The sequence below is a fragment of the Suricata suricatta genome, chromosome 17 (assembly GCF_006229205.1).
Source record: "Suricata suricatta isolate VVHF042 chromosome 17, meerkat_22Aug2017_6uvM2_HiC, whole genome shotgun sequence".
In the NCBI taxonomy this organism is placed as follows: domain Eukaryota; kingdom Metazoa; phylum Chordata; class Mammalia; order Carnivora; family Herpestidae; genus Suricata; species Suricata suricatta.
The window spans coordinates 4,399,293-4,422,792 of NC_043716.1; the positions used below are offsets into that span (position 1 = coordinate 4,399,293).

The 23,500-nt window shown below is 54.4% G+C and overlaps 1 protein-coding gene across 1 annotated transcript; it reads right to left on the reverse strand.

The window, feature by feature from the left end:
* Positions 1-287: 287 nt before the first annotated feature.
* Positions 288-20,732, reverse strand: LOC115282095 (myosin-3). The gene is made up of 39 exons (XM_029927925.1): positions 20,529-20,732; positions 19,367-19,510; positions 18,852-19,008; positions 18,418-18,445; positions 17,755-17,863; positions 16,569-16,661; positions 15,763-15,826; positions 15,586-15,684; positions 14,728-14,831; positions 14,500-14,638; positions 13,870-13,988; positions 13,640-13,789; positions 13,057-13,227; positions 12,648-12,954; positions 12,465-12,535; positions 11,801-11,888; positions 11,599-11,716; positions 11,060-11,183; positions 10,835-10,971; positions 10,482-10,737; positions 10,050-10,292; positions 9,782-9,958; positions 9,526-9,671; positions 9,355-9,445; positions 8,544-8,933; positions 8,315-8,441; positions 6,845-6,963; positions 6,476-6,672; positions 5,691-5,874; positions 4,874-5,039; positions 4,524-4,648; positions 3,237-3,545; positions 2,916-3,119; positions 2,700-2,825; positions 1,642-1,812; positions 1,451-1,555; positions 1,231-1,326; positions 990-1,127; positions 288-442 (listed from the first exon to the last, which is right to left on the reverse strand). The coding sequence occupies exons 1-39, from the start codon at positions 20,730-20,732 to the stop codon at positions 416-418; spliced, it is 5,823 nt and encodes a 1,940-aa protein (XP_029783785.1). The 3' UTR covers positions 288-415.
* Between the last annotated feature and the right edge of the window lie 2,768 nt (positions 20,733-23,500).

Sequence of the window (23,500 nt, forward strand, 5' to 3'; positions counted from 1 at the left end):
CACATTCTGTGTCTCTCTTTCTCTCTCTCCCTCTCTCTCTCTCTCTCTCTCTCTCTGCCTCTCCCCTGCTCACACACTCTCCCTCTCTCAAAAATAAACATTAAAATTTTTTTATAAAAAAAAATAAGTAAGTAAATAAATGAAAGCAATCTCCCTCTGCCCCAAATACACACATCAGAGGAGTCTGTCAAGCCATCTGCCTACGGAGATTTCAACGCTGGGCAGAGATCACCAAGCGATGACCCACTTCCACACAGGGAAGAGAAAACAAATACAGTGAGACAGCCTCAAGTTGAAAGCCAAGCAAAGTTTAATGCGTGAGACGAAGCGGTCATGTGGGCATTAGCTGTGATGGCCGGGAGCCACGAAATACACATTGTGCGTATTTCCTGCCCCTGTCCCAGCAGAGGGCCACTCACTCCTCACTCTCGTGGACCACCATCTGGAAGGAGAGGGGGTATTTTGAGTCACATCAGACGGCAGAGACATTTCCTCCGGACCCCTCTCCCCGCGAGCATCAGGGCGCTGCTCGCGCCTGGGTGTTTTCTGGAGGACACTGGATGTCCAGGAGAATTTGCGATTGCGTCCATGGAGGAATTCACCCCACAACCTGAGAAACCGGCCCCCAGAACAAGCCCCGACGTCCGGGACTTGGTGCCTGTGGTTGGTCACCTTCGGGCGCAGTGACTGCAGACCGGCGCCGGCAGAGGGCGTCTGCGGCGGGGGAAAAATGCTCCTTCCTTCCCCCGCAGAATGGTGCTTGGTGCGACTTGTGTGCCAGTGAGGCTCCTCTTAGCCAAGTGGCTTTAGGCAGATCCCTTCCTTTCCTGGGCCTGAGACGGACCAGTTCTAAAATAGATGGTCCCCCAAGGCTCTTTCCAGCTCGGAAGTGTCTGCGTCGCTGCGCCGCTGCTTTCCCAGGTGGCCCCGGCGCCACAGCCCTCACAGACCCCCGCGGTCTCCGTCTCCGGCCCATGGGGACCACTCACCCTGCTGGAGGTGAAGTCGCGGGTCCGGGCGCGAAGCTTGTTGACTTGGGACTCTGCAATATCCGCACGCTCCTCCGCCTCCTCGAGCTCGTGCTGAGCTTTGCGGAACTTGGTGAGATGCGCGTTGGCCTGCTCGTCCTGAAACCAGAGAGCCCAGGCCGGGAAGGTGAGCGCGCGCCTGTCTCCGGCTCCCTGCGAGGGACAGGCCAGGCTGCTGGAAAAGCACGTGGGTCTGACTTACAGCCTCCTCGGCCTGCCTCTTGTAGGACTTGACTTTCACTTGGAGTTTATCCACCAGGTCCTGCAGCCGCAGCACGTTCTTCCTGTCCTCTTCACTCTGAAAGCAAGAACCCGGCGTGAGCTGGAGGAGGGGGCACTTTTCTCTGGGGCACTGGGTTTCTTCCTGTCATCTGGGGGGTGCTGGCGCTTTACAGGGAAAATGCCTGCTGGGCTTTCCTTACCTGGTAAGTTAACTCTTTGACCCGCCGCTCGTATTTCCTCAGGCCCTTGACAGACTCCGTGTTCTTCTTCTGCTCCCCGTCGAGCTCAAACTCCAGCTCCCGGATCTGGGGGACAGGTGGGAAGTTGGGGTGCGGCTGGAGAGCGACCGGTCGGGGCCAGAGGCTCAGCCTGGGCCTCATCCCGCACGTACCCGCGTCTCCAGCTTCTGGATCTGCTTCTTCCCGCCCTTCAGGGCCAGCTGCTCGGCCTCGTCCAGACGGTGCTGAAGGTCCTTCACCGTCTGCTCCAGGTTCTTCTTCATCCGCTCCAGGTGGGCGCTGGTGTCCTGCTCCTTCTTCAGCTCCTCGGCCATCATGGCCGCCTGAAATTGCACCACACCATAAACCCACTGAGACGCATACAAAGTAAGGTGCCCTGGAGCTACCGAAAGCTGCGTAGCCAAGGACCAGAGCCACGCTAGAGAAAAAGGACAACGGGTAGGGTAAGGCAGTGCTTGGGCCCGCCTGTCCACCATGGGGCATGAGAAGAGCCACGCCAGGTACAGAAAGTAACCCAACAAACAACCTGCATGGACTGGATGGAAAATGGTTTCCTCCCTTTCTTACACTGGCCTCCCTGGGACCTTTCCTGCCGCCCCTGGAAATTCTTTGCTTCGTTATCACCACTGTATGTTTTCAGAGGGTCCTGAGACCTGGAGAAGACCGAGGTGGTACCCAGCGGTGCAGGTTTGGGGATAGTGAGCTGAAGGGAAGGCGGGGAGGGAATGGAGGCGTGGGCGAGCAAAAGAGCTGCAGTGGTCCCTGCCGGCAGCAGGTGGCGCTGTGGGAGCTGTGTCTGGCGGGAGGAGCCGGCTCAGGCCCAGGAGGGTCAGGTGCAAGCAGGTGGGAGGGAAGCCAGCGTCAGGCCAGGCCAGGTGACTTTTGGGGAGGTAGTGACATCTAGGAGTCTCATTTTCATGTCTGCAGTAAGTCAGATGTTGAAGGAGAGAACAGCATCTCTCTCTGTGGGCCTTAGAAAGGGATACTAATATTTCCAGCCTTTATTTTTCTACGCCCCATTATTTATCACACTGGCCTTTTAAATGTGCGGGAAGGGACCTGCCGAGTTGGGTGGAGGGAAGGCGGATTGCAGCCTGGGAGCAGAATGCACCCCACGTGCTCCCCCCGGGGAGGGAGGAGCTATCCGTCTGGTGGGAGCTCTCTCAGGCTCGGGGGAAGGAGGGGCCTCACAGGGACGGGAGAGCCTTACGTCTGTGATGGCCTTCTTGGCCTTCTCTTCCGCATTCCTTGCGTCCCTGCTGGCGTCTTCGACCTCGCTCTGGAGCTGCGTGAGGTCCGTCTCCAGCTTCTTCTTGGTGTGGATGAGGCTGGTGTTCTAGGTGGGACAGGAAGGGAGGTGTTGCCCGGCGTGGGTCAGGCCCGGGTCTCTGCCCTCTGCCCGCCCGCCCGCCCACCTGTCCCTCACCTGGGTGTGAAGCAGCTGCACCCTCTCGTTGGCGTCCAGGAGCTCCTGCTCGGCCAGCTTCCGAGCCCTCTCCGTCTGCTCCAGGGACGCCCGCAGCTCCTCGACCTCAGCCTGCAGCAGGTTGGCCCTGCGCTCCACCATGGCCAGCTGCTCCTTCAGGTCCTCCTGGCCACGCAGCGCGTCGTCCAGGTGCAGCTGCGTGTCCTAGCCAGGGGGCAAAGGAAGAGGCTAGTCGGTGTCGAGGCGTTAGGGCCACGAGTCTAGGCGTCTTGGAGCCTCTGCAGACCGGAGAGGCTTTCCCACCAAGGAGCCGCCTCAAACCTTGAGCTGCCCCTGGACGCTCCGCAGGTGCTTGAGGGTCTCGGCAGCCTGGCGGTTGGCGTGGCTCAGCTGGACCTCGATTTCGTTCAGGTCGCCCTCCATCTTCTTCTTGATCCTGATGGCCTCATTCCGGCTGCGCACCTCAGCGTCCAGCGCGCTCTGCATGGTCTCCACCGTCCTTTGGTAGTTTCGCTTCAGCTGCTCGATCTCTTCATCTTTCTCGGCGATCTTCCTGTCAATTTCTGATTTCACCTGTGTCAGTTCAAGCTGGATTCGGAGGATCTTGGCCTCTTCATGCTCAAGGGCGGCCTTGGAAGAAGAAAAACACAGAAATAGTGCCCTGCTACACCACCCTTTGTGGGGGCATTTCATGAGCGTAACTCAAGAATATTAAAAACTGCCTTTCAAAAAATTCCCTTTTTAAAGGGCCTAAATGTCCATCAACAGATGAATGGATCAAGAAGATGTGGTTTATATATACAATGGAATGCTACTTGGCAATGAGGAAGAATGAAATCCTGCCATTTGCAGCAACGTGGATAGAAATGGAAGGTATTATGCTGAGTGAAATAAGTCAGTCAGAGAAATACAGTTGTCATATGTTTTCCCTCGTATGTGGATCTTGAGAAACTGAACAGAAGACCATGGGGGAGGGGAAGAGGAAAAAAACTTGCGAACAGAGAGGGAGGGAGCCAAACCATAAGAGACTCTTAAGTACAGAGAACAAACTGAGGGTTGATGGGGAGGTAGGGGAGAGGGGGAAATGGGTGAGGGGCATTGAGGGGGCACCTGTTGGGATGAGCACTGGGTGTCGTATGTAAGCGATGAGCCACAGGAATCTACCCCCAAAAACCAAGAGCACACTTTACACACTCTACATTAGCCAATGTGACAATAATTCATATTAAAAGAATTAAAAATGCCATTTTTAACTTCAATGCAGAAACCACATACCTGTTTCACTGCCATTTTGTTTTTATTATCTGATCAAACGGTAACAACATGTAAATCATCTTTGTCCCATAGGAGCATAAAGCACCTTATGGATACTTTAAATTTACCCAAGATGCTGCAAGATCTCACTTTTAGACCTATTTTAATGTAATTCTTTTCCCCCAATAAATCCAAGATAGTCCGCACGGGCTATTTCATGCCGGTGGAGAGGAAAGGAGCCGCATCAGGATGGTGGCTCCACAGAGACAGGAAGGGAGACACGGGGTGAGGCTGGCGGGTGACCCTGGTCGGGGCTGTGTCCCCGCCGCCGCCACCTGTCTGCCGTCTGCTCACCTCCGCTTCCTCAAGGGCCAGCTGGATGTCTGCCTTTTCCAGCTCAATCTGCTTCCTGGATTTCTCCAGCTCGTGGATGGTCTTCCCATTTTCCGCAATTTGTTCCGTGAGGTCTGCTATCTCCTCTGCAAGGAAATCAGTGTGGGCTGCAGTGAGTGCCCCGGCGCAGGTTTGGGGGGGCAGTGACCCCCCGCGGAAGGCCCCGTGGCCAGCCCGTCGCAGCTCTGCGGTGGCGGTTTCCCGGGGATGAGCCGCCTTGCACATGGTCACCCCGCGGCGATGGGAGGAGCGCGAGCAGGGGTTTGGCCCCCAGGCCGTGCCCGCCCCGCGACAGCACAGGGGAGACTTACGCTCCAGATTCTTGTTCTCCCGTCTCACGGTTTCGAGTTGGTCCAAGGCCTCCTCATAGGCGTTCTTCAGCTTGAAGAGCTCGGTGCTCAAGGACCGGGACTCCTTCAGAGAGGCCTCCAGCTCCGTCTGGCTCTCCTCGCACTTGGTTTTCCACTCGGCCAGCACCTGGAGCACAGGCGGGGAGGCCCCCTCCTCAGCTCCTCGCCGCGCCCCCCACTGAACAGAAGCGGGCCGGTGGCTCAGCCTGGGACCGGGGCTTCACTCAGGTCTCTTGCCTTTGCTCCTTGTCCCTGATTATCTGACTAATGGTGATTCCTTCCCACGGATACTCAAGATCAGTGACATATCAGCAACAGTTGCCGTCTCTAAAATGCACATGGGTCCTTTGAGAAGGAATTCTCTGCCCTTCCCTTAATAGGAGAATGGCCCTGGATGTCTAAGGAATTCCTTCAAACTTTGGTTCAAGTCACCCTTAATGTCATACCAGAAGAGAAGCTTCCAGAGAGCCTCCTGAAGGGACCTGAGTTAGATCCCCTTGTGCTAGTTCCCCATACACACCAGCAGTGGAGGGGGACAGAACAGCACCGTAGCAACTGGTTTGTCTGCCCTGACAATGCCTGGGAGGGACCTCCAGCCCCATCCCATGCCCGTTTCGTTTTTCACAGGAGGAAATGCCAGCCCGGTGAAGTTCAGGACTTGCCCGAGGTCACACCGCCAGTGGGGCCAGGTGAGGGCTGGGACCCACCCAGTCTCCTCCTTCCAGGAGGAGGGAGTCCCCGCATCAAGCATGCAGCCTGCGTGGCGCGGACCCCACACCTTGTCAAAGTTCCTCTGCTTCTTGTCCAGAGCGGCGGCCATGGAGTTGGCCCTTTCAACGTCCACCATCAGATCCTCGACTTCTCCTTGCAGCCTCTGCTTGGTCTTCTCCAAGGAGGCACATTTAGCATTCACTGCCTCAACCTGTTCCTCGGAGTCTTGAAGGCGCTGAGCCAGTTTTTTCCTTAAAGAACATGAAAGAGAAGCAGATGCTATTTAAATCTCAGTCCTCTTCAACGTCACCATTCATCACGTTGGAAGCACTCATCTGTGTGACTCCAACAGCCGCCTGCTCTCATGAGCCCAGGAGAATTTCCTTCCGCGAAAGCGCAGTGATCGGTCAATAACCCGCCTTGTCTCCAACCAAGATCAAGGTTGTTTGTCTTACTGTGCTGCTGCCAGGTCCCTTCAATGGCACGTGCAGCACCACATTAAAAGACATTAAAAGAGGTGAGGGAAGGGGCGCCTGGGTGGCTCAGTCGGTTAAGCGTCCGGCTTCGGCTTAGGTCATGATCTCACGGTTCGTGGGTTCGAGCCCCACATCGGGCTCTGTGCTGACAGCTCAGAGCCTGGAGCCTGCTTCGGATTCTGTGTCTGCTCCTTCCCTGCTCATGCTCTGTTTCTCTCTCTCTCTCTCTCTCAAAAATGAACATTAAAAAAAAGAGGTAAGGGAACACCTAGTAATGTAGCAAACCCATTCCCAAGTACACAGTTCTAAAGACAGTGACCTCTATCGGTATTACTTGGCAGTTCTCATTTCTCTAAAGGCAAATGGAGCTGCATACTTGGCCTCCTCCAGCTCCTCTGTGCGCTGGATGGCATCCGTCTCATATTTGGTCCTCCACTGGGCCACCTCGCTGTTGGCCTTGGACAGCGCCCTCTGCAGCTCGGCCTTGCCCTCCTGCTCCTCCTCATACTGTTCCCGCAGCAGGTCACAGTCGTGGCGGGAGGACTGCAGGGCGTGGGCCAGCGCATTCTTGGCCTGCAAGAGTCAGGAAAGAGGAGCCCCCGGTGGATTAGCATTTTGGTGTCTTGGGCCATGACGCCATCCAAGTGCGTCCCTGCTACCATCGCCTGCTAAGTCATGTCCTGTGCTCTCTACAGGCGGTAATGGTAATGGACGGGGTCAAGGACACACCCCCTCCATCTCCTACCTTACTTTCTTCCTCTAACTGCCTCTTGAGCTCTTCTATTTGCTGGGTAAACGCTTGCTTGCTCCTGGATAACTGGGACACGATGCTTTCCTTTTCTTCCAATTGACGACTCAGCTCACCTGTGTCCAGAAGGAAATATTTTCATTTTATTTATTTTTTTCATTCATTCATTCATTCATCAAGTTCCTATTGTGTGTAAAGCACCGTGCCAAGATCTGGAGAGTGAGTAAAAGACCAGGTGTGGTCCTTTCTTGGGGGAAAAGAGAAGGGTCCATGAAAAGGAAACCAAAGACACAACTGATAAGATATTGTTATAAACGCCTAGAAGCTTGGAGTGACTTTTGCCACTAAAACTCATTGAGAATGATTGTAAATGTTAACACTGCCACCTAGGGACGCCTGGGTGGCTTAGCTGGTTAAGCGTCCAACTTCGGCTCAGGTCATGATCTCACAGTCTGTGGGTTCGAGCCCCATGTCAGGCTCTGTGCTGACAGCTCAGAGCCTGGAGCCTGCTTCTGATTCTGTGCCTCTCTCTCTCTCTGCCCCTCCCCTACTTGCTTGCTCTCTCTCTCTCTCTCTCTCTCTCTCTCTCAAATATTAAACGTAAAAAAAAATTAAACATTAAGGAATTTAAAAAAAAAACATTGCCACCTAAAAACGCCCATCAGAACCTCCAGCAGCTTTTGTTTCCAGCTGTTTGTTGGTTTGCCATGAAAGAGAGATAGTGCCTTCCTTAGGACTTTACAGCTAGTAATTTGAGGTCAGCCTCTTGGGGAAATGTGGTAGGTTCAGTTTTATATGCTTCTGCAGAGGTAAGGGGGGAAAGACGAGGGGAGAAGCCTTGCGACTCCAGAGGTGAATTCCCAAGGAATTCCCAAGATTATTATACAGAGTGGCAACGAAGCCTCTTTTCTTCACTGCCTTGGTCGTGGAGGCTAGGAAAGGATTGATGGATTCACTGGGAAGATGGGCTGGAGGAGCAGGGCTGGGGGCGGCGCACTTCCTAGGTGAAAGGCCCAGTGTTCCCCTCTCTTCCCACTGCTATGAAGCAGGAGCCTGTACAACCTACCGTGTTTCTCGCTCTCTTGTCTGAAACACCTGACTGCGCACCACGTGTCTGAATTCGTGTGCAGCGAGAAACAGAAGAGCCAAGGGGCTTCGCTTCTAGTCCTGTTTCTGCCGTGTAGATGCTTCTTGATGCAAGGTATCAATGGTGTTGAAAGAGCTTGAACCAGTGACGTTCCAGATCCCTTCTCATTCTGGTCTCTTCTCTTCACCCCTGTTCTTACTCTCAGTGGTCCCCGCTTCATGATATTTTGAGTGACCCCTTCTATGAGTTATTCCGATTGCTTCTCTCTGAAAATACGCTTTCCTAGAGATTCTCCCCCGCACAGTGCTGCCCTTTGCTGTTGACCAGTCGCCCCAGCACAGGTGACCACGAGGCATGGCCCCTCCCGTCCCATCACTCACCAGCCTCCGTCTGCAGACGGGACTTCTGTGTGGCCAGCTCGCTCATGTTCCTTTGAATTTCCTCGTTCTTGCCCCTGGCTTCGCTTAACTGATCCTCCAGAGTCCGGCATATTTTCTCCAGATTGGCCTACAGGATTGAGAAGGGGGAAAGAATAAAGTCTGTCCTCAGGCCGGAAAGACCCAGAGGTATCTCTCTGCAAAAGCAGTGGGCCCCGTCCTGCCCGAGCACCTTGGACTTGGACACGCTCTCCACATTGCTGGACAGGTCATCGATCTCCATCTTCAGCTCACTCTTCTCCTTCTCCAGCTTCTGCTTGACCCTCTGCAGGTTGTCTATCTGCTCCCCGAGCTCGGCCATGCTGTCCGCGTGCTTCTTCCTCAGGGTGGCCGCCGTGGCCTCATGCTGCAGGGTGGCCTCCTCCAGGTCCCTGCGCATCTTCTGGAACTCGGCCTCCCGCTTCTTGTTCAGCTCGATCTGGGTGGAGGTGACGCCTCCGGCCTCCTCCAGCCGCTCGCTCAGCTCCTCCAGTTCCCGGGCGTAGTCGCTGCGCTGTTTCTCCGTCTTTGCGCGGGTGGCCCGCTCTGCCTCCATCTCTTCTTCCAGCTCCTCGATCCGAGCCTGCGGAGGGCAGCCGTTCACCCACGGGCATCGTCCCTAGAGTAACTTGCCCTGCATGTCAGGAACAGGCTAGTTCCCATTCTCATGAGATAAACCAAAGTTTAGGCTGCTCCTAGAGGAATAGGACTGTTGCTCATTTCCTTTGATATGAGTTTTTCCCACCCCCACGTGGTCATTACCCTTGCAGTGACCAACCCAGGATATTGTCCCTTCAACCCCTGACCCAAACACCTTCCTTACATATTTTATTTTAAATTATGGAGAAACTGCTCATCGCTGCTGGGTCAGCCTAGCAGAATGGAAACCGGTGAGGTAGGCATTCCCATGGTCCTGCCCGCCTGCTCGGAGGGCTTACGGCAGGCAGCGTCCAGCCCATGGTGGGTGACCTTCACGTGACAGAAAAGTTTTGGATGCCTCCTACCTGTAGCTCTTTGATCTTCTTCTGAAACTGGAGGCCCAGAGTCTGCTCGTCTTCCACTTTGCTCTGCAGCTGGCTGTATTCGAAATCCTTCCTGTGGAGGGAAATGTAGAATGTGTGAAGACAGAACAGCCAGAGACTTGGAGGACTGAAAGCAGTGGTTTTAGGACCTACTTCTTGAGCCTTTCATCCAGCTGCTGCTTATCGCTCTCCAGATCCAATATGGACTCTTGGGCAAGCTTCAAGTCTCCCTCCAGCTTCCTTTTGTTCCTTTCCAGATCCACACGGAGCTTCTTTTCTTGTTCTAGGGAGCTTTCCAGCTGAAAGGGATACCAGATCCTTTTCAGAACAAATGCTCTGCACCAGAGGATTTGGGGGGATTCTTCCAGCCCTGAAGTTCTAGGACTCCCAATTAGCACGATTTCCTTACGTCATCAACTTGCTGTTCCAGTTTGCTCTTGATTTTGCTCAGAGAGTTGACCTTGTCCTCTTCTGCCTGCAGGTCATCCAGGGTCTGCTGGTGGGCCTCCTGGAGGGCCTTCTTCTCCCTGGTCAGCTTAGCGATGGTTTCGTCCAGCCCAGCGAGTTCTTCAGTAAGGTTTTTAACCTAGGAAGGGGCCACGAGCAATTAGAGGAAGAAATGAAGTCTGGTTCGCAAGGACTATGCGAAGCTGGAAAAACCCACGGGGAGAGAGTACCTTGTTCTCTGTGGCATGCTTCTCCTTTTCAACCTTGGCCAGGGTCAGCTCAAGGTCGTCAATGTCTTTCTTGAGCTCTGAACACTCGTCCTCCAGTTTCCTCTTCTTGGCCGTCAGCTCGGCATTGATCTCCTCCTCATCCTCCGCTCTCTCCGTCACCTCCTTGATCTTGGCCTCCAGCTGGAATTTGGCTTTGATCAGTTGGTCACACCTTTCCTCTGCATCCAACAAGTTTTCACTTTCCTTAAAAAAAAAAAAAAAAAGAATCATGAGTTCCTTTGCTGAGATCAGGTTTATGACATTTCCAGTGCCCCGGTATATATGAGGTCTTTTGTGAAGCATCCCAACTAAAAAGCAAAAATCCCACCCCAAGTCCGGGTTTTCTGAATAATCAAATCCACCAAAAAGTTAAAAGAAACTCTAGACACATACAGCTTGCACTTGGAGTTGCAGGTCATTCTTCTCTTGTACTAGAGTCACCAATCTTTCCTCCAGTTCCTTCCTTTTCGCCTCTGACTTGGCGAGTTCGTCTTTGGTTTTCTGAAACTCCTCCTTCATGGTGGCCATCTCCTTCTCGGTCTCCGCGCTCTTGAGGAGCGGCTTGATCTTGAAGAAGAGTTTCATCCAGGGCCAGTGCTTGACGTTCATGAAGGCGCGGATGTTGTACTGGATGCAGAAGAGGGACTCCCTGAAAAGAAAATATGAATTATTTCCAGGAGAGACATCGCCCCCCACTGTTTTGAGACTCCCAAAGGGCTCATGTTTGAGCAGAGGCCCTCCTCGACCTCCTCTGCACCATCTTCTGGAACTCCGCACGCATGAGAAGCCCTCTGCACACCGCCTGCGTCCGGGTGATCAGTTTGGCCAGGCGGTCATCCCGCATTTCTTCCAGGGTTCCCAGCAGGCCAGCCTTGAAGAACACCTTCCAGGGGAGGAGAACGGTAGGGGTCTGTGTGCTGGGGAAGCTTAAAGGGACTAGGGGCCAGCATCTGCCGCAACGGAGGCATTACCTTGGTGTGTCCAAACTTGTACTGAGTGTGGTCAATGTCGATGGACGCCAGCAGCTTCTCACAAGCCTTCTTGCTGTCAATGAACTGTCCCTCCGGGATTGCACTGGCATTCAGCACTCGGTATCTGCCGTTGTAGACACAGAGACAATCATGGCCCATCAGCACAGACGTAAACTTTGGAGACCAACTGGTTCACGCCTCTCTTCTAATAGGCAGGGAGGCTGACGTCCAGAGAGGGAGAGAAACTTGCCCATAGTCACACCGCTGGGTGGTGGCCTGAAATCCAAGCCTCCTGACTCTCAGGGCAGTTTTTGTTCTGCCATACTGGATATAGACCAGCTCTTGAGAAAACAAGGAAGAAGGAAGTGTATCTATACTTGTATATACATATACTTGGCCAGGAGGTAGGCCAATCATTTTACATGAAGCTCCACACGTGCTCTGTTAAAATGGGCCTTCTCATCCAGGTATTCCTCCCTCTCACACCCCAGCACCTACCCGCCTCAGCAAGAAGAGCAGACAGCATTTTCATCACTCACCTTTGTTTAAAATCCCCGTAGAGGATCCTATTTGGGAATCCCTTCCTGCAGATGCGGATGCCCTCCAGGACCCCGTTACAGCGCAGCTGGTGCAGGACGAGGCTGTGCTCCATGGCCCCTGAGAGGAGAGGCGAGAGACCTCAGCCTCACGCAGCATTTCCTAGAACCCGGGGGCCGTCGAGAGCGCCAGCAGGTGCCTTACCTGGAGTTTTGGTTTCGTTGGGAATTATACAGCGCACGAAGTGAGGATGAGTCGTTCTTAAATTGGACATCAGCTTGTTGAGGTTTTCCTAAAAGAAGATTACATTTGACAGGCTGAGAATATATCGTAATGAAAAATTGAGGTTCCCATTTTAAACTTGCCACGAATTCTAAAGGACGAAATCTTTTAACTCTTTCTTTGAATATCCCGATGGCTAGAGGTACAGGCAAATAACTGACACAATAGTCTTTTGCTTCACAGTGAGCCGGAGACTAACCATGTACAAAATGCTCTCTGAAATCAACTCAGAAATGCGTGTGGCTCCACAGGGAGCTTGACGGCTGTTGCCTGTGTCCTTCAGGCAGCTTGGAAAGTTTGTGCTGAGGACTCACCGCCGAGGCCAGCTAGCCCACTCGTTGCAGTTCAAAGTGATAATGAAATTCTGGACCCACATTTGTTACACCTCCTTTACCTATTACATATATTTATGTCACTATTATATTATTATATATTTGTGTTTCATCAAACTGTCCCTCAGCGTCACCGGGTAGCTGCAATCAGGTTAAGACCACGTTCTATTCCTGAATAAACCAGGGTTCTCTCCATGGCTCATGTTGCAAGTGCTTAAACCAGCTGAAAGCAAATAAACTTGTATGTTTCTTACCCGGAAAAGGGCGGACACAGTTTGGAAAGAAGAACCCTTCTTCTTGGCAACTTTCTTCTTTCCGCTGTCAGCTGAAAGACATAGATGGCGCACGCTCTTGTCAGATCTACAGGGATCTTTTGGGCCTGTGAACCAAGGGGCAGGAGATGGCACGGATACAAGGCGCTCTGTGGAGTCTGTTACCATCTGCCGTAGCAAAGGTGGCATAGAGGTGCGCCAGGAGCCTGTTGGAGGACTTCTGGTACAGCCCGACCACGGTCTCGTTCAGCGGGTCCTTGTTTTTCTCCAGCCAGCCCGAGACGCTGTAGTCCACGGTGCCCGCGTAGTGGATCAGCGAGAAGTGTGCCTCCGCCCTGCCCTTGACCACCTTGGGCTTCTGGAAGTTGCTGGACTTGCCCAGGTGTTGGTCATACAGCTTGTTCTTGAAGGAGGTGTCCGTGGCCTTGGGGAACATGCACTCCTCCTCCAGGATGGAGAAGATGCCCATGGGCTGGATTAAAGCAAAACAAAATGCATGTAAGGTACATGGGAGCTGCAGCAGGGAGCCACAGAGTAGACAAGAAGAGGTTACTGAGTGGACAGATCAGGACACCTTCTCGATGAGCTCGATGCAGGCAGCCAGGTCCATCCCGAAGTCGATGAAGGTCCACTCGATGCCCTCCTTCTTGTACTCCTCCTGCTCCAGCACGAACATGTGGTGGTTGAAGAACTGCTGCAGCTTCTCGTTGGTGAAGTTGATGCACAGCTGCTCCAGGCTGTTGTACTAAATACGGAAATACGGTGTTCCCACGCAGAGTTAGACTCTGAAGACCAAAGACCCATCGGCCTCCCTCTCCACTGCGTCGGGCTCTGCGGACTCATTCGTCCCCTCTGACACGGGCACCTTCTTCAAGGTCTAGCCCAGAACACGTCTCTTCCATGGAGACTTCTCCGAACTTCCGGCTAGAAGGTGTCCTCTTACCACATGTCTCCTGTTCTCCTGAAATTACACAGCACCCCCCACCTCCCCTCCCCCCGCCCACAAGGTGCTCCTCTTCTAGCTGATCCACCTTCCAGCTTCCTACGGGGTGTGGCGCTCTGACAGGCTGCTCCCCTTGACCCGTCCCCTCTGGGACTGTGGTGACCCATCCCTCCGCACACGGCTGTGTGAAGACACGAACGTCGGAGACACAAACCTCAAAGATCTCAAAGCCCGCAATGTCCAAAACACCAATGAAGTGCTGTCGCGGCAGCTTTGTGTCCAGCTGTTGGTTGATGCGAGTGACCATCCACAAAAACAGCTTTTCATACACTGACTTGGAAAGGGCATTCACTGCATGGTGGACCTGTCGGAGGAGAGGTCACCGCAGTCAGGCGGTGGCCGTCGGGTGCCTGTGTCTCTCCCGGCCTCCAAGCAGCTGCTTACCTGATCCACGGTTTGGCCTTTGGTAACGTACTCATTCCCAACTTTCACTCGGGGGAAGCACAAAGCCTTCAGGAGGTCTGAAGAGTTCAGGCCCATCAGGTAGGCTGTTTTGTCGGCCACTGCCAGGAAAAGAAAGACAGAGGGACACCCCTCACGCTGGGCAAAGTAGGAGAACCACTTCGAAAATCATCCCGATGTTTCAAAGCTGGGAAAAGTTTGTCTTGTTTTATGTTCCGTATCTTTAATTTTTTAAAAAAATTCATTTATTTCTGAGACATAGAGAGAGATGGAGCATGAGGAAGAAGCAGAGAGACAGACACACAGGATGGGAAGCAGGCTCCAGGGTGCCCCATGTTCCATATCTAAACAGCTTGTACGTAGCCAATGGAAGCTAAGTCAGAGGATACGATAGGTTTTATGAAAAGGCAGGACTGGGTTCCAGAAAGCCCTGGTCACGTCTTCTTGCCTCAGAAACAAGCCCATTCCAGTGAGTCAGCAAATGGGGGGGTGGTAACATGAGGCACAGGAGGTTCACCTCTCCAAGTGGAAGAAGGACTAATTGCTTTCAAACGAGACACCAAATGATCTTGGTGACCCCCTACCCAGCTCGGGCGTAGGTCCTGTTTGTACCTTCAGTGCCGTCGGGCTCCGCCTGCTCCTCCCGCTGCTTCTGCTTGAACTTCATGTTCCCATAATGCATCACGGCACCCGTGAGCTTGTAGAGTCCAGACTTCTCTTCCGGGGTGAAGCCCAGGATGTCGATGGCACTCTGGCGTTCAAAGAGCAGCATGTTAGTCCGCGGACCCTCGTGGTGGAGAGGGAGGGGCCCCCCTCACGTATTGCCTCCGCCCCACTTACGTCTGTAGCCAACAGCTCCTCGGCGTCGTCAATGCTGGCCACCAGGATTTCACCCTGGCTGATGAACGGGTAGTCGTAAGGGTTGGTTGTAATAAGAAGCAACTCTGAAATGACAGGTTCCACATCAAGAGGTTCCCCAGGTGCAAAGAGAAAATCCACCCGGTGGATCTGAGCCCCTAGATTCTGGGCTGAGACTCTCACTTCTGGAGCCCAAATTGAGTTTAGAGTTAGAATCTCTTCAACAGCTTCCCACGACTCGGGCTGTGGCTGAACATTGAAAGTCCAGGCAACATAGATCAGAAGCCCCAGCGAGAGCATTAAAAGCCTCTTGATTTGCACATGAAAGGTGCATATCGGTGTAGGTTGGGAATGTTTACAGAAAACTGGATGAATGGAGGTCGGGAGAGAAGCCCCCAAGGAGAGGAAGCACCGGTGGGTTTCCAAAACCCCTTGAAAGGCTGCAGCCTGTTTCCAGGCCGGGACCAAGCACAGCCAATGAGCAAAGACCCTGTTCACCTAAGCCTCCGTCGGGTACCAAACAAAGGGCCAAGGTAATACCCAGTCCTTGAGGTGCCTGGATTTGGGGAGAAGTTGTTCTACATCACGACCACTAGAGGGCGCGGAAGGACAATTAAATGCCTAGTCGGGAAGGTTTTTTAGAAGCGGCGCCAAATTCACTCACAGCTTAATCTTGCTCTGTCCACTGTATTGTGTCCCATGCCCCCACCCCCAAATTGACACATCACTGTCAAAATAGCCACATCCATTCCTAAAAGAAACTTCTTCCGCTGGCTGCTTAGTTCCCCCATGTACAGGTGCAGCTTGTGGTCCGGTGACGTCAGAGACCCAACACCTCACCTATGAGCTCAGGCTTCTTGTTTGAGAGAATCTGGTAGAAGATATGGTAGCTCCTCTCAGCCTTCAGCTGGAAGGTCACTCTTGATTTCTCCAGCAGATCTACGAACACACACGTGGCACCGTTTTCCAAACTGGCCCCACCTCCCCGAGCCACCCTCCGGCCTGCCATCTACTTACAAGTTTCAATATCTGCGGAGGCCAGCTTCCCGGTGGTTCCAAAATGGATTCGGATGAACTTGCCCTGTGGGGGATGGGGGGGCACAGACACCAGTGTCTAAGGGGTTCCAAGTGTTCCCGCTAGTCTCTTGGCGGTGTGAACAGGACCTTTATGCCCCTACTTAAAATTAAGTATGTCTCCTTCTCCCTTCTCTGTCCAGTTTGAGGCCCCCTTTCCTCCAGGCTCTTTGCTCCACATTTCCTCCAAGCGGCCCCCACCCCATCCAGTCGTAAAATAAGAGTGATTTTATTTTTCAAGATGCACAAGCCGTATCACTTCCCTGCCTACCGAATCCCTCAGTAGCTTCCTGAATAAAATCCAACCCCCTTCTTGTGGCCTCTACGTGACCAGACCTCTGTCTTCCTCTTCCCCTACCGCTTGAGACCCACCTCCTGCTACTTGGTACCACAATGAGGTCTCTCTCAGGTCCCTGGACTACACAAGGCCTTCCCCGCCCCAGAGAGTGTGCTTGCTTTTCCCTCTGTCCTTCCTCATTGGCAGATCTTGGGGTTCATGGGCCAGCCCCCCGCCCCAGATGCCTTTTCTGCCATTTCTGTCTAAAGTAGATCCGGCCCCCAGTCACTCTTCCACATGCCCCATTTGTCCAGCTTTTCATGAAAGCAGCATTATCCGAAATGGTCTGCTTGCTTCCTCCATCATTTCCTGTCTCCCTGCGCCCCCCACAGCCTGTTGCCCCCGCAAGGGCAGGAAGCTTGCCCTCCTGGGGCCCCAGAGAAAACCCCAGCTGAGCGGAACTCAGACTCACAAAGCGAGATGAGTTGTCATTCCTCACGGTCTTGGCGTTCCCGAAAGCCTCCAGCAACGGGTTGGCGCTGATGATCTGGTCTTCCAGCGTCCCCTAATGCAAGGAATGGGGGGGGGGAGGGGAAGCTGCAGAGGACAGGGGTACCACTCCCCAGCTCTGTCACTCCTGCCTGCCCGTCCCTTCCTCCCTCACTTTTCCAGTCCAGGAACCAACCACATCCTCAGCATGGCCCACTTATGGCCCACGTCACACCCTGTCACTGTTTTGTGATACAGTACCACTTCGGGTTGAGTCAGTAGGTTTGCGAGTGTTCCACAAGATGGGCAAACACTTCTAATAAATTCTAACTAATGAACGAGGGAAGTCTTGCAAAATGAGTAGTACGTGATGCCCAATGTCACATGATCACAACTGAGCCAATGGTTCTTGAAATTCACTTTCATATACAAGTGCTTTGGACCACAAGCCTGTTTCTGGAACGAACGATGCTCGCAAACCAAGGTTTTACTGTACTTGGGGACACGTGGGTGTCTGGACGTAAAATTCCCATAATGCTTCATTCAGCCCCTTGGTTCTGCAGTTAGTTGGGCCGTCTGCATTCATTTTGTGCTGTTGTCATCTGTGTGTTTGGAAAAGCACACTTGGCTACAGTTTTCCTAAATTGGTGTTTGTGATTCTGCTATAAAAAGAAAAAGCTCTCCGGGTGCCTGGGTGGCTCAGTCGGTTAAACCTCTGACTTCAACTCAGGTCATGATCTCAGGGTCCATGAGTTCAAGCCCTGCGTCGGGCTCTGTGCTGACAGCTCGGAGCCTGGAGCCTGCTTCAGATTCTGTGTATCCCTCTCTCTCTGCCCTTCCCTACTCGTGCTCTCTCTCTCTCTATATATATATCAAAAATAAATAAACATTAAAAAACATCAAAAAAAAAGAGGCCCTCCAAGCTGCTCCCCAAATAACCTTCCTCAGTTAAGCCCTACAGCCCTGTTTTGTAGGAAATCACAGGATCTGGTTGGGTAAGATCAACCTACACTGAGTTGTCTGCAGTCACAGGCCCTCTGAGGACTTCAAGTCCAAGCCTGCCCTCCTTGCCTTGAAGAGAGGGGAGTGCGGCCTCCCTGTGCCCCTCGCTGTGCAGCTGTGACCAAGGTCACAAGCAGAAGCGTGGCAAACCCCTCCCCTCCCTATACCTTCATCTTGGAGTCCTTCTTCTTGGCCAGGTCTCCAGTTGCTGCAATTGTTGCAAAGTACTGGATGACCCTTTTGGTGTTCACAGTCTTCCCTGCCCCGGATTCTCCGCTGGTTGTGACCCAAAGAGAGGGAGAGAAACACGTCCCGTTAGTATAAAGTGCCTCCCCCGAGACATCACACCGGAGCCTGGACGTACCCCTGAGCCACAGCGGACACACACCCACTGGACTGTGTGAGAGACGGCCCCAGGCAAGGCTCGGCCCTGCTGTGCTGCCCCAGGGGCGGGCGATTCCGGTTTTCTGGGGCCTTGCACACACCCTCTTGCCCATCCCCATCTCTGTCTCTTTATCACAGACTCTGCTTTAGGTACTTTCTGTTTTTAATTGTATTTAAGTTTCTTTACTTATTTTGAGAGACAGGGAGAGAGAGTGCAGGGAAGGGATAGACAGAGAGGGAGAGAGAGGATCTTAAGCAGACTTTGTGCTGTCAGTGAAGAGCCCAACATGGAGCTCAAACCCGTGAACCATGAGCCAAAATCAAGAGTCGGACGCTTAACCGACTGAGCCATCCAGGAGCCCCTCTCTCGGGACTTCCTAATCCACAGAGCAAACGGCACCTTTGCTCCCGGGTTGGAGACAAAGAGCCACAGCTGTGACACTTACGTGATCAGAATGGACTGGTTTTCACGGTCTGCGGGGGGAGAAAATAAAACAGAGTTGACAGCAGCAGAAAGAGCTTCCCCAGCTTGCATTGGCTAGGCCGGTCCTCCGCCTGTCGCATTTTGTGGGGTCCCAGGGGCAGCTCCAAGAGCCTCCTCTTTGACAGTGAGACTCGGGGGCGAAGGCTCTGCTTCAAACCCGTCAGTGGCTCCTCATCCAATTGGGTTGAACCACGTGAAACTGCCGATCTTCATTTTCGCCCCGCAAACATGTCGGTTTCATGGGGTCTACCCGTTGCTTGCGTTCAAGCCAAACTCGCTAGCAGGGCCCCTGCAAGGCTCTAAGGGATCTGGCCCCTTTCAGCCTAAGTCCCTCCACCCTCCTCCCTTTGTGCTGGAGGGTGCAGGCTGGCCCCCCGCCCCCGCCCCCAGACGCACCGGTCAGCATGAACTGATAGGCGTTGTCGGAGATGGAGAAGATGTGGGGCGGGGCCTCCTGGCGCTTCTTGCCTCGGTAGCCCTCCACCACCTCGGGGTTGTACACCGGCAGCCACTTGTAGGGGTTGACGGTGACGCAGAAGAGGCCCGAGTAGGTCTGTGGGAGTGTAAAGATGGTGTGTGTGTGTGCCTTTTCTTTACACTACACTTGCAGAGATTGATTTCTCTTTATAGATGGGGCACAGGACTGAGAGTCCGAGGGGAGCCGCTGGCCCTCCAGCAAGTGACCCCCCCCAGACCGGAGCTCAGCCCGCTGTCCTGCCCCCGCCTTCCCTCCCCACTGCCGCCTCTCTTCCCAATCGCCTCTTCCTCCGTCACCGGCTGCCTTCCCTCGTCCTTTCCTCCCATTTCCCCTCTGTTGTGGGACAGCTCAAACACTGGTCTCTCTGACGCCGTCTCCCGCACCAGGGTCCCCACGCCCCTGCACCCTCGGGCGCCCGGGAGGGGGCGCTCACGTAGATCATCCAGGAGGTGTACCGGTCCTTGAGGTTGTACAGCACGGCCGGCTCGTTCAGGTGCGTCAGCATGGCCATGTCCTCGATCCGGTCGAACTTGGGGGGGTTCATGGCATACACGTCCTCGGGTTTGACCACCAGGGTCTGCGTGGAAGAGGTACCAGGCCTGCCTGGGGTCCTCTGTGCGTTTGGCCCCCTGCAGGTGTCTGTCTGGATCCCACAAAGAGCCCGGATCCCAAGGGACGAGCCCCGGGGAAGAGGCCCCTCTGACAGCCAGAGAAGACGGGGAGCGACAGCGTGTGGCTGTTTCCTTCACTCAGGGACCATGCCTTTTGCTCTCTGCGGCAGTCCCATCTCTGGGACCTGCCCTCTGCCTTCGAGCAGCTGCCCCCCTGTGACGGGTCCAGACCACCTTAGTTATGTCTGGCCTTCACCTTGCCTGCCACCTGCAGACCCGCTCTCAGGCCGCATCGGACACATCCCAAGAGCCACCCCCCAGAGCCCCGGTGCGTGGTGGCATCAACAGGCCCTTCTCGCTGCCTGTCACTTCTCCCCAACCCAGTGACACTACTTCCTCTCTTTCAGATTTTCTCGTTCTCCTTTTAATTTTAAACTTTTCTCAGAACATTTCCAATTCTTCTGGTCTCGATTCCAGAAAGTAGTGAGGTCCAGACTCTCTCCCAGCACCCACACAGTGTTCTGGGTGAGAATGTAGTAGGCCACATAGAGGGAGGCTGCCATTTTCACATGGAGCCTGTGGTCCACTAGGACCCCCGGCCTGCTTCTCATTCTTCATACTCTCCATGCTTCCTCAGATGGCTACCCCCAGAAGGAAGTCGGGAAACCCAGGCTACCAAGGGAGAGAGTTTTACTAAAGGAGGCCTTCTCAGTGTTGGACTCCAACCCCACACCCTGCGAGGCGCCTAGAGGGATGTGAACATTAGCAAAGGCTGCCGAACACGAATTGCTTAAATCCGCCACAACCGGATTCTTCTCCCACCCTGCAACCCGAGGTCGGCGTAACTGGGCTTTCTCCGGGGACCCCAGGGAAACCACGTGGGCCCGGGCAGGCCACAGACGCTGGGACTCCAGGGGCAGACAGAGGCCCGGGGGCCTGCACTGAGCCTGCAGGGGGCCGGCAGGGGGCGTGCGCGAGGCCTACCCGGTTGTCTTCGGTTTCCACCGTGACCTTCCCATCCTGAGTACTCTTAATTCTTCCCTTGGCGTACTCCTCCTTCGAGTCCACCACAAAGCAGTAGGTTTTGGCATCGAAGGGCTGGTTCTGCGCCTCGATCCTCTCCTTTTCCGACTTTCGGAGGAAAGGAGCGGCGACGCCGAACACTTCCATCTCCGTGTCGCTACTCATGGTGCCACTGCGAGGCAGACGGGCAGGTGAGCCCCGCAGGGCGTCCCGTCCCCTCCCCCTGCACCGCCCTCCATCCGCCAGGGCTCCACCCACGGAACCCCCGGGCGCGAAAATCAAATGCGCCAGTATTTGTCCCCCACCGTGGGTTCTCTGCACGAGATGCACGGAGCACAGGAAACCCAAGCTCCTGACTGGTTGACGCTCAGTTGGGAAAGGGCCCCAGGGTGAGTTCAGCTCTCCAGACCTCACTTTTCTCTTCCCCCAAGCCCAGGTGTTGCCGAGGGAAGCTTTACAAATAAACGCCATAAAACAGAAACTCCGTTCTTCAAAGGGAGCGTGCTAAGTGGCAGACAGCTAAGGAATTTGGGAGCCATTTGGATTCAAGGTGGCCACCTCCTCAAACGAAGCCAGGCTTTGCTCCCTTCAGTTGCTAAGACTAGAAGTGGCATCAGATGCCAGCATCCATCTGGAAGGTTCCTCTCCAGCCTAACCTGTGCTTGTCCCAGTTCTCTTGGCTTTGAGCCCTCAAGGCCACTGGGCAGCAGGAGGAATGGGTAACCTTGAATTACCGGGAGCCTTCCAACCGCAGGGGTCCGGACCTTTCTTACCTGTAGAGTTACACCCACAGGAAGGCAGCAGGAAAGAGCGGCCGTGGAAATCTGACCTGCAATAAATACGCAAAAGGAAAAGTCAGGGCACGTGGGAGCGTCGGTTTGGCTTTGAAACGGCTCTCGATGGGCTACCTAAACGCGACTGGAAGACACATAACTTAAGAAGTGCCTTGCTCCCCCCTCCCCCCAGGCAGCTGGAGGAGCAGGTGGGACGGGACCCACGAGGAAGTCATAAGGCAGGAAAACCCCAAGCTGCCCCCAAACCTGGCCCCTGCCAGCAGTGCCTGCCATCTGGAACCAGGCAGGAAGGTCAGAATCCCTGTTAGGGAGATTGTGGCTCCCGCAGGGCAGGCCTCCTAGACTTCGATGAGCAGAGAGAAGTCCCCTGCGTTGGCTCATTGCCGCACAGCCAGCGTGGCCTTGAGGGGACTGGGCAGCAGACAGACATACAGCCCAGGAGGGCACGGTGAGGGCTGGGAAGGTGCCGACTCCCGCTGGCTGTCCGCACGGAGCACAGAGGCTGGCGAGTACAGCCAGCCATGATGGCCAGGCCACTGTCCACGGCGGGCGCAGCAGGTTCCATCCAAGAGGTGCAGGGGAGAGCGCGGGGGCGGAAGAAGGGCCTGGAGGACCCCTGCCTAGGTGGCTTGCTGGAGGCAGAGGCGAATGGCCACTTGGCCCAGAGAGAAGGAGCGCCCCATTGAACTTTCTTGCCAGGGCCTGGCCACTCGGAGTCGGTGACCCCCGGGGCGCAGGGACGGAAAAGGGCCCACAAGAGGGGCGCTGTGACTTACCTCCACCCGGGAGAGAGGGAGCTACGGAGGGGCTGCTGCCTCCTGGGCTTTTATAGGCCCCCCTCCACGCCCGCGGCTCAGCCCTTCTCTATATTTGGAAAGAGAGTGACCGACGCCACAGGCCGAGAACCAGCTCCTTCCTCACGTTTTTTTTGGTTGTTGCCAAGGGAAAGGTATATATAGAAATGAGCAGGATCCGTCACCATTTTCCAGCTGTGGACGTTGGAAGTTTGAGATGCCTTTCTCTGAGCTCGGGGCTGGCGCCGCCTCGCTCTCGGGGATGGAAGCTGCCGTCTAGAGGCCCGGTCCACAGGCGGCTGGCGCTCGGCCGTGGGGGGAGCCCGGCCCTGGGGGGAGCCCGGCCCTGGGGCCAGGGCGCAGCCCATCCCACCGCATGGCAAAGGGATTGAAAAATTAAAATCCTCTGGGAACTGTGAGGGAGACTTTTGTCACAACACAGGGCTGGGACAAGGCTGTGCGGGGTAGTTTGTGTGGGGAACAATACCAACACCACCACTGATAATAGTAAGTCCTCCATCACCCCCCCTTCGCTGTGTAACTTTCTGTTACTTATTAGGATCATTTTTAACTTAATCCTCTTGGAAGCCCCGGGAGGACCACCAAGGACATGAATTCCAGGGAGCTATTCTGGCCCCAAGATTCTCAGCAACAGCTGCTGAAGGGCCCGCTGTTACTAAGATATATTATTAATTGGGGAGGACCAGCTGCCAGCCTGGGTGGGGAGCACAGGGGAGCAGTGGGGGGGGGCAGGGGGCAGGGGGGCTGTCTGACACACGCGGGTGTTTCCAAATCGAGACTGGAAAATTAAAACCTCAGGACAAGAGTAAGGGTGTATTTGGGGCACGTCCGACTCTTGACTTTGGCTGGGTCCTGATCTCACGGTTCGTGAGTTCGAGCCCCATGTCAGGCTCTGCGCTGACAGTTTGGAGCCTGCTTGGGATTCTCTCTCTCTGACCCCTCTCTCTCTCTCAAAATAAATAAATAAACTTAAAAAAAATAGCAAGGGTATATTTGTAACTTTCCCCTATACTCCTATTTTTTTGCTTGTTTCACCTCCCCTCTTCTCCCTCCTGGCCAAACCCTTGGGAGGGTGGCCCGGGTGGGCATCCTGTGGTTAATTGTAGCCAGAACCGGGGGTCCCTGCTCCCACTTGAGAACAGGGACACCACCTGGCGACCCTCCGATCCTGAGCCCAGACCAGGAGTGATGCCGAGAGGCATGCGGTAGGGAAGGGGGAGCTGGGCCACAGTCCCCAGGATGAAGGGGCAATAATTAAACACCCACTGTATGCTGGTCTCTGTACGGGGCACATCGAGACGATACAGAGGAAATGGCAAGAGAG

What these genes read in the sequence shown, in the direction of transcription:
- LOC115282095 (XM_029927925.1), bottom strand. Translation starts at nt 20,732, where the DNA reads ATGAGTAGCGACACGGAGATGGAAGTGTTCGGCGTCGCCGCTCCTTTC. An exon ending in TGGAACAGCAAGTTGATGAC is followed by an intron (nt 9,672 to 9,781) that starts GTAAGGAAATCG and finishes TATCCCTTTCAG; the next exon opens with CTGGAAAGCTCCCTAGAACA. An exon ending in GAGGAGCTGGAGGAGGCCAA is followed by an intron (nt 5,875 to 6,475) that starts GTATGCAGCTCC and finishes ATGTTCTTTAAG; the next exon opens with GAAAAAACTGGCTCAGCGCC.